General features: G+C 37.6%; 1 protein-coding gene across 4 annotated transcripts in view; it reads left to right on the forward strand.

The window, feature by feature from the left end:
- Nucleotides 1-16430, forward strand: part of LOC310722064 (oxidative stress-responsive serine-rich protein 1-like) — a 190834-nt gene that overhangs the window by 3405 nt on the left and 170999 nt on the right. For 2 of the 4 annotated variants that reach the window (XM_083534335.1, XM_083534336.1), the window contains exons 2-4: nucleotides 1177-1287; nucleotides 1769-1879; nucleotides 2190-2848. In XM_083534335.1, the coding sequence (XP_083390461.1) occupies nucleotides 1177-1287; nucleotides 1769-1879; nucleotides 2190-2814 (847 nt within the window). In that variant the 3' untranslated portion in view covers nucleotides 2815-2848. Of the gene's footprint in view, nucleotides 1-1176; nucleotides 1288-1768; nucleotides 1880-2189; nucleotides 6667-6836; nucleotides 7235-16430 lie in introns of those variants that run through there. The other 2 variants (XR_014532293.1, XR_014532292.1) reach the window with 2 other exon arrangements.

The raw sequence follows: 16430 nt of genomic DNA on the forward strand, positions 1-16430 counted from the left end.
AAATAAATGTTTTGTGTGAAATGAAGACAGTTGGGCTGCAACTAACGATTATTTTGATAATTAATGAATTGGATGATTGTTTTGATTTATTGAATAAAAAAAAAAGGATTAGATGTTCTGCTTATAACTATATACAACAGTTAAAAAAAAAAAAAAAAAGATAAACAGTTCACACTGTTATATTAAAATCCATCACTATATATATCGTGAAAGAGCTGATTACGCTACCTGATACTCGCGAGTCACATCAGAACAGATCCAGTGCGACTGTCCAGAAGTTACAAACAGTTTACACCATAGCACTTCATTAAACTACACCACATGATGATATACAGTTTTTGCTCACCGTGCTGATGTTCATCTGTGACTTGGGATGCACACTTATTAAACAAATAACACCAGACCCTTTAATTAGGCCTTGGGCTTTAATTAAAATAAAGATAATTGTGGATAGTTTTACGTAACAATATGTCTCAGCAGCAAGAACTACTAGGTTAAATAAAAAAAACCTCTGGTAAACAGCTAAAGATTTTGACTTTGTACCACAAAAATGTCTGAAAACACAATTTTAATCAAATACGAAATGGTTTCAGAAGATCAACCTTTTTAAATGGCGTATTCTAGAAATAGACAATACTATTGTTTATAATATAGACAATACTATAGAAAGCTTGCAGAGGGCAGTGGCATTTTTCAATTTGATAAATTGTGTGTAATGAAATAAGTGAGTTTGTGAGTTTCATCTCAGCAGTAGCATACAATATGGACAGGGTCTTTGAATTGATTTGCACAAGGACATTGAATGCAGCTTTCCATAAATAAGTGCTCACATATGGTTGGGTTTGTTGGTTTAGTCAACTTCACATATCTATTTAAATCTTTTGTTTGTTTGTTTACATTTACGGTATTTAGAAGATTTTGATCAATAATAAAGCAGGCAGGATCCTGAATTGTGTGTTGTTGTAATTCAGGATGTGAACTTGGGTGCACTGCGAGCGTAATGATTAACAAATCTTTGTATTGGAAAGCAAATGTCTGTTTCTGTGTTTGCCAGAACAGATTCTACCCAGCTTTAAGGTTTCTTCAGAAGTAGGGAGACCTGTGATCATCTCCTACAATTTAAGCTATCATTAGTTTTTACCAGCCAGTAAATGTAGCTGTTGTTTTGTTCCCCAGTTCTGAGGCCCTGCAAGGCACCACCATGGACACTGTAAAGACACGAGAGAAAGAGTGTGAGGACGAAACACTACAGACTGCCTTCAAAAAGCTGCGTGTTGATGCTGAAAGGTATTTTATTAATGTCACTTTAGTTGAAAATGTATTGTAGGTGGAATCATGGTAAAAAGGTCTATAATAAACCACTGGTCAGGTCTTTCAGCACCAATGGCTACAATGCATGTTATACACTGAATGTCTAAGTAATAATTTAGCAGAATAAGCAGAGACTATGCATTTTATAGAGAATAAAAATTCAAAATTTTCCCAGACTTAGCTTAACCAAAATGTGAGGGGAAGTCAGACATGGTAGATCAAACTGTTGGCAAGATAAACAAATGTTTTTCAAAAGCAATAATAATAGACAAAAAAAAAGATAATTGGAAAATTGTGGCTTTACTGTTTGATTTGGAGAAATTGTGGTGACCAGGGTGTGTGTGTGTGTGTGTGTGTGTGTGTGTGTGTGTGTGTGTGTGTGTGTGTGTGTGTGTGTGTGTGTGTGTGTGTGTGTGTGTGTGTGTGTGTGTGTGTTGGTATCTTTTTTTTTTTTTAGTTCTGTGGCTGCAGCACATGTGAGTGAGTCTTTGGCATCGAGAGCCGGAACCCGAGTCAGCACAGAGGGAACAAAACCCAAAATTATTTCTCCTAAAGACAACTGGCATGGGTAAGATACCCGCTGTCCCTTTCTTTTTTTTTCCCCCCAGTTTTTACATACAGCTGTGTCTGTCTGTCTCTCTAACTATTTGCATAATGCCATGTGCTCAGTGTTTGCTTTTTTGGCTCTCCAAACAAACCTTCTAAAATTCTAGGTTTGATTTTTTTATTAATAATTAGTTAGTAAATTGATGCTTCTGTCTGTTGTACTTTGTTAAAATAGTTTATACATATCAAAATGACTTGTGACATACAGTTTAACTCAGTTGTGTTTTACTGAGCATCACATTCATTTGATTATTTTTCACCCATAAATACAGATGCAGCCGAAAGTCCTCCAGGGGCTTATCGAGAACCCAGAGACGGAGACGGTCCAAGTCTCCCATTCTGCACCCACCCATATTTACCTACTGTAGGTCTTCAATGCAGTTGAAACACAAGAGTCCCACAGAGCTGGAGGACACCAGCACCTCCCTTCTTGTTCCAGCGAAGAAAGAGCTTTTGTCCTCTGGTGCCCATTCGCCTACCTTTGGCTCCACAGGTTATGACTCCAGTATTACTTTGGATGGCAAGATTTCCCCTCTGAACAAAGTGAGCTACTCTCATTGCCTAAGGGTGGCAGAGGGAAAGGACAAAAGGACCAACACTTCTTTAGAGGATGCTAAACCTACAGCAGCTGACTTTAAATCCCTGTGCCAGCTCCAAGAGCATACCACCAACTGGGAAGGTATGGAGGTCTACTCATTCACTGGCCTGCGTGATGTCATTTCAGAGTGTGAAAGGAAGCTGCCCAGATCATCAGCATCGAGCTCAACACGCTCCTGCTCCGAACAGGCGCGCGTTTATGTGGATGACATCACTATAGAAGATCTGTCTGGCTACATGGAGTATTACCTGTACATACCTAAAAATATGTCCCACATGGCTGAAATGATGTACACTTAACCCTCCTGTTGTCGTGTTAGAATAAAAAAATGGTAATAACTGAATAAAAAGTTACAAGTATCTTTTTTGGTATGAAACCTCTTCTGCTTGGCTTTAATTAGTGTAATCAGCATCTTCTTCTGCTTCTTCTTCCTCTTCTTCTTTCAGCTTCTCCCTTTAGGGGTCGCCACAGCAGATCATCTGTCTCCATACCCCCTGTCCTCTACATCTGCCTCTTTCAACCCAACTACCTGCATGTCTTCCCTCACCACATCCATAAACCTCTTCCCTTGCCTTCCTCTTTACCTCCTTTCTGGCTGCTCCATGCTCAGCATTCTCCTACTGATATACCCCATGTCCCTTCTTTACACATGTCCAAACCATCTCAATCACGCTTCCCTCACCTTGTCTCCAAAAGGTCCATGCTGTCCCTCTAATAAACTAATTTCTAATCCTGTCCATCGTTGTCAGTCTAAACAAAAACCTCAAATCTTCAGCTCTGCTACCTCCAGCTGCACCTCCTGTCTTTTACTCATTGCCACTGTCTCTAAACCATACATCGCAGGTCTCACCGCAGTCCTATAAACTTTCCCTTTCACTCTTGAAGATACCCTTCTATCACAAATCACTCCTGCCACTCTTCTCCACCCACTCCACCCTGCCTGCACTCTTTTCTTCACTTCTCTAACACACTCTGCATTACTTTTCACTGTTGATCCCAGATCCCTTCACTGTCTCCACCTTTTCTCCCTGCAACTGCACCACTGACTTACTCCTTCTGACTTTTATTCCCCTTCTCTCCAGTGCGTACCTCCACCTCTACAGGTCCTTCTCAACCTGCTCCTTACTCTCACCATAAATAACAATATCATCTGCAAACATCATAGTCCATGGAGACTCCTATCTGACCTTGTCCGTCAACATCTCCATCACCACTGCAAACAGCAAAGGGCTCAGAGCCGATCCTTGATGCAATCCAACCCCTACCTTGAACCAGTCTCTCATTCCTACCGCACACTTTACTGCTGTCACACTGTCCTCATACATGTCCTGCACCACCCTCATATGCTTCTCTGACACACCTGACTTCCTCATACAATACAACAACTTCTCTTTCAGCACCCTGTCGTACGCTTTCTCTAAATCCACAAACACACAATGCAAATCCTTCTGACCTTCTCTATACAACTCCCTTAACATTCTCAAAGCAAATGATGCATTCGTGGTGCTCTTCCTCGGCATGAAACCATACTGTTGTTAACAGATGGTCACCTCTTCTCTCAGCCTGGTTTCTACTGCTGTTTCCCATAACCTCATGGTGTGACCAATCAACTTAATTCCCCTGTAGTTACTGCAGGTATGCACATCTTCCTTGTTATTAAAGATTGGTACCAGCACACTTCTTCTCCATTCCTCAGGCATCCTCTCACCTTCCAGAATCCTGTTAAACAATCTTGTTAAGAACTCCACTGCCATCTCAACTAAACATCTCCATGTCATCTGGTCCAACTGACTTTCCACTCTTCATACTCTTTTTTTTTTTTTTTTTTAATTGCTGCTCGCACTTCTTCCTTACTAATCCTATCCACTTCCTGCTTCACCATTTCCACACCATCCAATCTTATCTTTCTCTCACTTTCTTCATTCATCAGCTGCTCAAAATACTCCATCCATCTTTTCAACGCACTCTCCTCACTACCGGGCCAATCGGTATAAATCCTTTTCTCCTTCCTTGGTGTCCAACTTCTCATACAGCTCCTCACCTGCCTTTTCCTTGGCTTTCTCTACATCCCTCTTTACCTGCTGCCGCATCTCCTTGTACACATGCTTACTTTACTCATCACACTGTCGATCCCAACTCTGTTTTGCCAACCTCTTTCTCCTTATGCTTTCCTGCACTTCCTTCTTTCACCACCACATCTCTTTGTCTTTCTTTCTATTTCCAGATTCTATTTCCAGGTAGAAAGTACCTTTCTAGATGTCTCCCTTATCACTTCTGCAGTAGTTGCCCAATCATCCAGCACCTCTTCACCACTATCGAGCCCCTGTCTGACTCAATCATCCTACAGACCACCATCCGATGCTGTCTAGCTACATTGCTTTACAGTCTCCAATCTCTTTCAGGTTCCATCTCCTACATAGAACTCAGTGCACCTTCCTCCACTCTTATGCGTCACCCTGTGCTCCTCCTTCTTAAAATAAGTATTCACAACTGCCATTTCCATACTTTTAGCAAAATCTACCACCATCTGCCCTTCCACATTCCTCTCCTTAAGGCCTTACCTACCCATCATCTTCTCATCTCCTCTGTTCCCTTCACCTACATGCCCATTTACATCTGCCCCAATCACCAATCGTTCATTCCTAGGTACACCTTCTACCACTTCATCTTACTTATTCCAGAATTTTTTCTTCTCCTCCATCTCACAACCCACTTGTGGAGCATAAGCACTGATGACATTTATCATCACCCCTTCAACTACCAGTTTCACGTTTATCACCCTCTCAGAAACTCTTTTCCACTCCACTACACACTTACAGTACTCTTCATTAGGATCACCCCTACATCATTTCTCTTTCCATCCACACATATGTACCTTTCTCCTCTCCATTATATCAGCTATCTCTCTCCCTTTACCAGTCATAGTACCTTTATTTAAAGTACCAACCCTAACCTCCACTCTCCTACACTTCTCCTTTCCCTGCTATCTCTGTAGACGTCTTTCCCCTCTTCTTCTCCTTCAGCCAACAGTGGCCTGATATCCACTGGTACCCTGTTGGCTAACGATACCTCTGGCGGTCGTTGGTAACCTGGGCCTCGACCGATCCGGTATGAATTTCTATTTTGTGATCCGCATATTTGATTTGGCACATGTTTTACGCTGGATGCCCTTCCTAACGCAACCCTCCCTATTTATCCGGGCTTGAGACTGGCACTAAGAGTGCACTGGCTTGTGCAACCCTAATTCTTGTTTTAAATTGCGAGAATGCAGGTTGTTGTGACTTTTGATTGAGCAAAACATAAAGATTCTCCGCATGAGAATCCTACAAACATTACACTCTGCAGCTGCATATGATATACTCTGTCAGAGCTTAACAAAATGAGCAGCAGAGGTAAACAGGTTACAGCTCAAAAAGCTCTAGAATTTATTTGTGATTATGATAGCGACCACTACTCTATAATCCAGGCCATAATGTCACAGTTGATGAAAGGTTAGTGGCATTTAGAGGTTCCTGTCCATTTAGGCAATATATGCTTCAAAAACAGCTAAATGGTGTGATGCAAACAATAGCTATGCATTAAATATGTATGTTGGAAAGCTGGTTGGAGGGAGTCCAAGAGAAAAATCTGTGTATGAGGGTCGTGCTGGACATGGCACTTGGTCTCATGGGCACAACGTAAACTGTGACAATTTTTTTTCAGAAGATACAACTTGGGTTAGGATCTTATACAGAGAAAGTTGGAACGGTCCGAAAGAAGAGAGCTGAACTTCTGGTAAATAAGAACAGGGCACCTCAGTCTTCCATGGTTGCCAGCAGCACCACAGCACTAGTGTCTTACTGGACCAAAAAGGGGAAATTTTGCATTCATGAGAACTTTGCACAAAAATGCTGAAATCAGCACAAAAGTGGACCAGAAACTAAGTATGAGCCTAGACAATAATGCCACTAAAGGGGTTATGGACAACTTAAAAAAGGCACAGGGTCCTACAGTGGAATGCGCCAAATCTGTGAAAGAGGCACATCTTATTTAAGGAGCTGTGGAAGGCGCTTGTGGTACTAAATATTCAATTGGAGCAGCACATGCAAAGGACCCCAGCTGCTGCAGCTACAGTGAAGAAGATCCAGGAGAGGACTTCACAGAGTACACCAGTACGTGAGGTGTGTGTGTGTGTGTGTGTGTGTGTGTGTGTGTGTGTGTGTGTGTGTGTGTGTGCGCGTGTGCATGTGCGTGTGTGTGTGTGTGTCCATATGTCTGTTTGTCAGTCTGTCTTGGGATCAGCAAAAAACAAACTCAGTAATCAGTGTCCTCATCTTTCTAGGTTGCTGCTTGGGGGGAAAAAGGTCTGCAAGCACACTATGATAACATGTCCCTCATGTGCTGTGTAGATGCACACACCTGCACCTTGTTCATTTCCACCTATTCATTTTATATTTTCTAGTTCCCAACAGTGAAGACACACACACAACACACATATTGCAAAGCTCTTATTTAGTTGTTTTGTTATTTTGTTCATTTCTGGTTCAAAAACAGTGCTTAAATAAAGTTCACTTTCAATACAAATCCTCATGACCCATTTGTCTTGATTTTAAGTCAATAGGTTAATTTGACCCTGATTAGAAAAGGTTTTGTTTGTGTTAATTTATCAGCATAACCCTGTAAACAAATGTTAAATGCTAATTGTTAAATAAAAATAAAATACATTAATGTCAAGTAAAAGAAATCAGTGAATTATCCTCATTGAGCCTTGATCTGTGTGTGGTAAAGAATACCATTGCATTAAATATTGATTGAAATGGTTAGTAATGGAGTTAATTATGGCATATAAACAACGTTTTTTGTTTTGACACTTTTGAATAATTAAACATGCATAGACATGGGTCAAATTCGCCCAAGAACATCATTGCTGTACCTGAGGATGAACATAAGTCAAGTCAAGAAGCTTTTTATTGTCATTTCAACCATATATAGCTGATGCAGTACACAGTGAAATGAAACAACCTTCCCCCAGAACCCTGATGCTGCATAAAACAACATAAAACAACAATCACAGAAACAGAAAAACACAGGGCTAAGGACTAGTAAGTGTCCTTGCCACATAAAGTGCATGTGTGCAACCTGGTGCAAACAGTGCAAAGACAACACAAGACAGTGCAAGACAATACACAGAACCCAAAATAGCTCCACTAGTAAACGTGTTGTAACGAGGCAGTGAACAGTAGCAAAAATGTAAACAAAATATTGTGCAAAAGAGCAAATAGCAGCAATCCAGGAAAAAAACGACATGTAAAGAGTTTATGGTCATGAAGTGATGTAATATGAGTGGTCCTGAAGTCATAGGTGTGCAAAGTCAGTACGAGTGTGTGTTGAGTCCGGGTCGTAAAGATCAGTCACACATTTGTGTGTGTGTGTGTGTGTGTGTGTGTGTGTGTGTGTGTGTGTGTGTGTGTGTGTGTGTGTGTGTGTGTGTGTGTGTGTGTGTGAGTTCATTTCAGTTCTTTGTTAAGAAGCCTGATGGCTTGAGGGAAGAAACTGTTACACAGTCTGGATGTGATGGCCCAAATGCTTCGGAACCGCTTCCCTGATGGCAGGAGGGTGAAGACAGGAGGGTTAAAATAAAAAATTATTCTGAGGTACACAGCATTGGTTGGTGTTGCAAAGCAAAAATGCATATAGTACATGAACAGATTAAAGTCGCTAGGGGGATATGTATCTGTCATAAAATATACATGGGGCTGTAAACGGATAGTGGATGGGCATGAATCTTTTGATTTTAGTTTTTTGCCCCTCCTTGATTATTTCTGGGGTACATGCTATGTTGCCAAAGTTCTTTTGCAGGATTTGCAAGTTTTGATTTTATTTGTATATGAAAAAATGCCACATAATCATCATGATTACCTTGTTTTCTATAAATTGTAATAAAACATTTATTTGTAACATTAAATTAGCCAGACCAGCCACTCAGTGTCTGTAAATAAAACCATCTATTAAATTCAATTCAATTCAATACATTTTTATTTGTATAGCGCTTTTAACAATGAACATTGTCTCAAAGCAGCTTTACACAGATAATGTGGTGATTAAGAGTGAATATGTTCTTTATGAGTAAGTTTGTCCCTGATAAGCAAGCCGGTGGCGACTGTGGCAAGGAAAAACTCCACGAGATGGCATAAGAAAGAAACCTTGAGAGGAACCAGACTCAAGACGGAACCCATCCTCATCTGGGTTGCACCGAGTGTCCATTTATAGCAGATAAACGATATAACGATGCTGCGGGGTACAGTGGTGATGATCAGAAACGAACTGTATTCCTGAGTCAGTGTAGGAGACTGTTGACATTAACTACAGTCCAATCCATCCTCAAGCACCCGTTCTTACTCAGCATGCACCCTTTAGTTTCCTGTCAAACACAAATACACAATAAGCACACCACTGCTTTTCATATACTGTACTTTCCACATAATAATGTAGGCAGCAAATTTTGTTATGTGCCAAACATTTGTATGTTTTATGCTAATACAAGATGTTCTCCATTTATATTTGTAACAACACAGTTTGGTAACTTTATTAAAACTTTTTTATTTTAAATGGAAATAGGGTATTTTTCATGTACTGTATGCCTTAATAGTTTTAATGCTTTGAAAAACAAACATTGCGTTGCAGCATTGTATCAGTTTAAAAGAGTATTCGAAGCATTTAAAATGGTAGAAAAAAAACCCACCACCACCATTTTACACTTTTACACACCATGCACCTCAACATTTGGTGACCCCCTAGGTGACTTGGTCTTTGTGGCTGATTTGCACCTTTTCTTAAATTTATGCACTTTACAATATATTGCAGGGGTATAATTTCACTAATTCTGTAAAAAAAAAATTATTTACTAACAAATTAGTATGGAAATTATGCTAAATATTTGTTATCTAGATCACTGATTGCTGACTAAAGTGATTATAGCTTTAGTGTCTCGGTGTACCATTTGACACAACAATCCCTGTGCCACTTTGAAGGGGTAAATTACATTGTTCGTTGTTTTGTTTTAACATAGTTAAGATACAATAGTAACAAAAGTTAACAATAGTTAAGAAATCATAGAAAATCTCATAACTATTCACCCCACTTTGGGAATACAATACAATCATTGTACAAGCAATGTAATTTTTTCTTGTCTATAAATATTCCCTGCGGAAATATACATAATCATCTTATTTTTTGTGTGTTTTTGGAATCTTGGATAATGTCCTCCTTGCCTGGTCTGTGAGCTTTTCTGGGCATGCTTTTCTTGTCAACTTTGTTGTGACAGTATATTCTTAACCTTTTGTTATAATGGTGCTCAGAGTTTGTTTGTTTTATTTTGTTTTTTTAACAAATAATTACTGTCATTTACTCAATCTTTTCTTTTTTTTGCCGCCAATAACAATGCTTTAATTTTATACATTGTGCTGCCACTACATGAAAAGATAACCACACATGAACAAGAATATAAGTGATGGAAGGTGGGTGAAGGAGAGATTAAGTTAATATGAGGAAAAGGATATGTTGGGAGCTCATGGACATAGAAATAGTTACCAGAGCTCAGGATCGGAGCTTGCCATGATCCTTGCAATGAGACACCAATACAAGGATCCAAGGGAACTATGCTGAACACATTTGAAGTCTCAAATGCATTATCTTCTATAGTTCAATTTGAATTGTACATAATAAATTATACATATGTGAAAAGCCTTCTCTTATTAAAAAAGTACTTGGCAATATCATATTATTATTATTATTATTATTATTATTATTATTATTATTATTATTATACTATTATTATTATTATTATTATTATTATTATTATTATTATTATTATTATTATTATTATTATTATTATGTTCCTCAAGTCACCACAAGGTTGCAGTACTTGCTCATTATTTGCTGTATTTATTTCTCTTGGATGACCATGAACATGTGTTCCTACAACCAAAATAAAATTGTGAAACTAACAATTTATGAACTTTTATATATTTAAATAAAATAAAACAATTTCAGAGATTCACAAACAGAAATGTGTAGCAGTCTGTCACTGAAGGAGCTGTTAGTGGTGCAACTGTTTCACACAGTGGGTCAGAGTCGTTCTCCAGCAATGATGATAGTTTAGCTACCAATATCCTTTCTCCCACCTCCTGTACAGTGTCCAGGGGAATCCCCAAGACTGAGCTGGCCTTCCTGATCATCTTGTCCAGTCTCTTCCTGTCTGCAGTAGAGATGCTGTTGCACCAGCAGACCACATGGCTGAGGCCATCAGTCAAGAAAGAGATTTAGGACTATTCGCCACATTTACTCTAATATGTAAAACTGGCCCTAATAGGCTGATTAGTTTGATAGTATATTGTAATGAAATCTGTAATAGATATTTCTTTATTTTATGCTTTGCAGCAATAAAAATATTTCAAACTATGTCGCTAAAATTAAGGAAATTAGGAACCACTCGTCTGGGTTTCAGCGTCACCCTTGACAGAACCCATTGACCAAAGAAGCACACTAGCTGACAAGCTGGCTGCTTAGAACTGAGTAGTGTAATTTAAACAGCCTCATTGAGGCTTTTCACGTAGTCCAGCAGCCTAGTTCAGCCTCTCTGCTGTTGTGGGAGTGACTCTTAAAGTTGTATAGACCCTTGAAAAAAAGGGAATCAAGCATCAAAGCATACCATACAAATCTATGGAAACACACAAAAGGACGGGGTTAGATGTTGCCAGTCAACAAGAGCTGCTTGGCTGAGCAATTTGCCTAAAATTCAGATCTTTTGTCATGAAAAGATAGGAGGAAACTTGGCAGGAAGTGTTTATATATGTATTAAAGCAAAATTATTTTAGATCCTTTGTACAAAGTTGAAAGCATTATGTTTAAAATTTAGGTTTTCTGCTTTCATAGCACAGAGTCATTTAGGTCATTCAATTATTCCTAAATTCTGAATATATTTAGAAGAGACCAGGAAAAGGTTTGGAAGGAAATGAAAAACTGTAAGAGCATACGTAAATGCATGCCTTATAAACCCAGATGTTGCCTAGAGAAAAAACACGTATATTGTGCTAGAGGGATAGGGGCATGTTGTTGTTCATGAAAAGTGGACTAACTGGTTATTGTAATGTGTTCAGGCTCGCTATCTCACCTACAGCAAATGCCTCTCTTCTTTTGTGTGCATGGAACTCTAGAACCTCTTTTATCCAAGGCCTTTTCATCGTATTATAAAACATTTGGTGCCTAAGGACTCTTTAAATTTATGTGTTATAGTGTTTGGGGTGTTTATTTAAGTTCCAGGTGCTCCACTCAGGGGCCACCTCATCAGAAGCACTGTTACAGACGGCTGTGGTCTTTCGATAGCTCGTTCAGATTTCCTGAACTTTGACCCCTGGTTGCTAGGCTCAAGGCTCTAAAAGGGTGGTGCTTCACTGAAGAGACACAGGGAGGGACACATTGAAGTCATCATAAACATTTCCATATGGGTTTACCAACTCCAGATCCCTAGCATTCCTTAAAAAGTCTGACTTTAGAATATCAGAAATTATTCCATAATGGAGACCATTTAATACAGCTGTTGTTTTTATACAAACAATGAAATGCATTCTTTATTTATTTATTTTATGTAAGATTAATAATTATATTCAGTTATCATGAACAGTAGGTAGTTTGTTTGTTGAACGTATTTTCATTTAATTGAACTGTTTTGAATGTTCAGTAGTACATGTACTACCAATTTTAAAACAGAACAGGCTTTAAACCAGTAAATGTTTATTGAGCTCAGTTATTGATCAATGAAGTCATTCATTTATAAGCTAGCAACTTTAAAGGAAATGCACAGTCAAAAAAGCGAAATAATGAAAAAAAAATTACAAGTAAAATATTAAGTAAAATACTGTACAGCCACTCACAAACAGATAGGTGTAAACTGTCGGTATTGCCAGCAAGAAATAGTGAATGCCGCTAACCACTGAGTGAAAAAAAGAAGTAACAATAAAAAGAATCAATTATTATTTAAAGCCTGTGTTGCCAACACCCAGAAACTCTCTCTCCCTTTCTCCCTTTCTCTCTCTCTCTTTTTTCTTGCCCTCTCTGTCTCACTCACTCTCTCTCTTTCTTCCTAACACACACACACACACACACACACACACACACACACACACACACACACACACACACACACACACACACACACACATATATATTTAAACGTTTGTACATTTCAATCATATTTGCTCAGAACATTTCCAGAATATCCAGAAAAATGTGTTTGGATGTGTTGCTGTCTGTTACATATACTGAAGAACTATAAGGATGAATTCATCCAAAATAGCACATGTGCTTTACACAAGCAGGAAATTCCAGGCGTTCCACGCTAATGTTCTAGTCGTAACACAGAAATCTCTGGTTGCAGCTTGGAGTTTCCTGCCACTCCACCCCCACACTGACTTACTAACAAATGAACACGTTTCGTTTTTACACTCCCCCATCTCCCCAGTGAAATTTTTTTTCAACTTTGAAAGATTGGACTTTTTCCTAACATAAGTTTGCCCCTATCATCAGTCATTAAAAAATACTGCCAAACACTCTCATTTTGACAAGATTTCCTCATAGTTTTTTATATCTTTTGTGTTGTCTAACTGGGTGTCTTATTTATAATTTATACATGTTTTTAACATATGCAAATAACCTTTATTCACAACATAATAAAAAGTTAGAACATGTTTTAAGGCATGGCCTTAGCAACTGCCTTCCAGACTGAAGTGTGTGGGTGGGCCTTCTGTCAGCCATTTTGTAGACTCACCCAAAGGCACCTTCACACTCCCTCTTGCTTTGGGGTAAGAAAAAAGTCTGTAAGCTCACAGCACAGCCAAATAATTTGTGTTAGCAAAAAAACATGCAGTGCATATGGAAAAAAACTTAACTACGAGAAATGCAACAACAGCAGGATAAATGCTGGTGCTTTTCCAGCATTAAGCATTTTGTTTAATGAGGAAGGGGACGAGTCTAGACACAGAATTAGTTGTTTTGCTTCTAGACAGGTCTCTAAATGCAACCTATATAAAACTTTACAATGTTTGAATGATCTGTTGTAGGTAATAACTTTGATTACGAGTACATTTGTATCTAGTGAACCGAACCAGGCTCAAGGAGTTAAAAAAAAAAGAAAAAACCTACCTCAAATTGTGAACCAAGCAGGATAGATTACATTACCTAGAGATAGGAAATGTATGGCACATCTCAGCAGCGAACATTTAATTGTTTGTTTGGTTTTTCTGTAATAATCTCAATACATTACAGTTACTTTGTAGCACAAAAATATCTAGAATATCAATATATATTTATATATTCATATTAATGTCTTGTATGTCATATGGATTACATAAACAGAAAATATTGTATTGTGATGTGAATTAGTTTATTTAAAAGTCGAATTTCTCAAACTTTCTATACATATATTTTTTATGTATGTGAGGTAAGTATTCACTGAGATTCAGGGTGTTTTATTTATGTGTCTGTGAAGAGAGATGACTGAGATGGCAGAAAAATGTATTGCTCTTATCTGTATGATTAAAAAAGACAGTAATTTAAGTTAGTTTCGGTGTTGCAAACAAAACGCCGGCGCGTTTGTCGACCCCCAGAGGGTACATTTTCATATGTGCACATCATGGCGGATTTTGGTGCTGATTGAAGATTGGACGCATCAGTAAAACAAATGTTTTTTTCTGATGTCATTTTTTTCAAATGACATTTTTTATATCTGAGTAAAGAAAGGGCGTCGTGAATAAACGTGTGTTGCACTGAAGGTTTTAATTTGGCCTCTTTCATATTTATTTATTTATATTTTTAATAAAAATGGTTAAACAGAAATGTGCACTGCATTAATTGCGCATTAATAAAATTAGTTAGTTTACATCGTTGACTCCCACTGTCTCATCCACTTTAACCCATACTTCTTGTACAGATATTTGTGTAAAAATGTAGAGTTAAAGTAAAAAAGTTGTCCATAAAATAAATAGTGTAGTAAAGTACTTATACCAGAAAAATCCACTTAAGTACAGTCACTGTCACAGTCTTTGTTACTTCCCACCACCAGATCAGAACTGAGTAATTGACCATAGAATTGAATTGTCTAACAGGGTGAGGCTAAAAGTTTATTAAGCCAGTGATTACACCAGAACAGAGCCTTTGATTTTCTTTACATTAGTGAATGCCTGGGTGTTGATTTATGATTTAGCTACTACCCAGCTGGATGTAGACTGTAGTTTTTAAGGCAGCATAAATCCTTTATGTTTAATTTGTCTGGAATAATTTTTTTTTTTTTTTTTGATTCTATGAATTTTTAAATGTGTGGTTTACAACCATGTAAACTTGGCCAAAAAGTCAGCTGCAAACTGGAATCCCTTAAAAATATATAGTCATATATACTAAAAGACTGTGAAAATACTTGGGAAGCAATGCAAAAATATATGGATATATTTGGGTACATGTGCAAGAAGGGCAAAGGTGGCATTATATCTATGCTCCAAATAGCATTTGTTCAAATGTGCGTCCTTTGCATCAAAATGTATTTAAAAAAATAAATCCTTATCTATTTTTGTAAATAGATGTTATTTTTGTTATTTTTCACAGACTGACCTTGTGAGACAGTGGCCATGCCTTGGTGGTTGGTATAATCTTAAACCAAAACAAAACATGTGTTATGTTTTAATATGTGCTTGTAAGAAAGCATAGATGATCTTAAAGGTGGAATCAAATGTCATTTTTTTACTCAGATAGAATCCCAAACATTTTTTAAATGCCATTATTGAAGACATCAATTCTTAAAGAAAGATTGTTAGTTGCATCAGTCCATATAGCAATCAGATCTATAATTAACTAATACTTTGGCTGGTTATTTAGGCTACAGTTAGATGCCATAGAGATACATGCAGCTGTATCAATAAAAGATAAACAGCAAGGAACTACAAGGAACTGCATTTCTAGTTTTAGCACATACATTTTCATTGTAAAAATATAAATGGACAAACATAGAGACGCAACACGGCGCATAGTATGGCTAAAAACAACTCATTAAATGTTGATTAAAAAAAGTGTTAGAGCTTTTGGATGGAAAAAAATTATTTGTGTGTGAAAACCAAGGAAGAGATGAGGAGAAGGGCATTTATCATCTCCCTATGTAGAATACTTGGATGTGATTACTTTTTTACCGAGTTACTCTTATATGAAACAAACCTTTACCCATTGGCAGTTTTTTGTTATGGAAACTATAATCAATAATTGCACTTATAGTTAAATAAGCATGAAGGAATTAAATAGATGCTTTCAAGAAAGGCAATTTAATCATCTGAATGTTTCTGAATGATTCTAAAAAAAACTTACATTAATCTTACTGACAGAGAAATATTCTATTAGGAAAAAGTAGCTATAATAAAAATAGCTTATGCTCTTATGATGTTATTAAATGTGTTTATCAGTCTTGTGACTGTAAAATGTATACATTTTGTGAATGCAGGGTATACAGTGGGGGAAATAATTATTTGATTTTCCCCCTTACAAAGAAATGAACAGTCTAGAATCGTTATGGCAGGTTTATTTGAACAAAAACAGAAATAAAAAAAAGTATATTATATATTAAATTAAATTATTTTGTATTTGATCGACTCCCACACACGTGTTGTGTCCCTTCAAGGAAGAACTCCTAATATCAACTCATTATGTGTACAAAAGACACCTGTCACAGAATCAACTTCTTTCATTCAACCCTCTCCACCACTATGGTCAAGACGAAAGAGCTGTCAAAGGATGTCAGGGACAAGATTGTGGACCTGCACAAAGCTGGTCTTTATTTTGAAAATATGATGATCGTTATAATATATATCATAAATATATGATATGATATGATATGATATGA

This window comes from Silurus aristotelis (assembly GCF_946808225.1).
Source record: "Silurus aristotelis genome assembly, chromosome: 2".
In the NCBI taxonomy this organism is placed as follows: Eukaryota; Metazoa; Chordata; class Actinopteri; order Siluriformes; family Siluridae; genus Silurus; species Silurus aristotelis.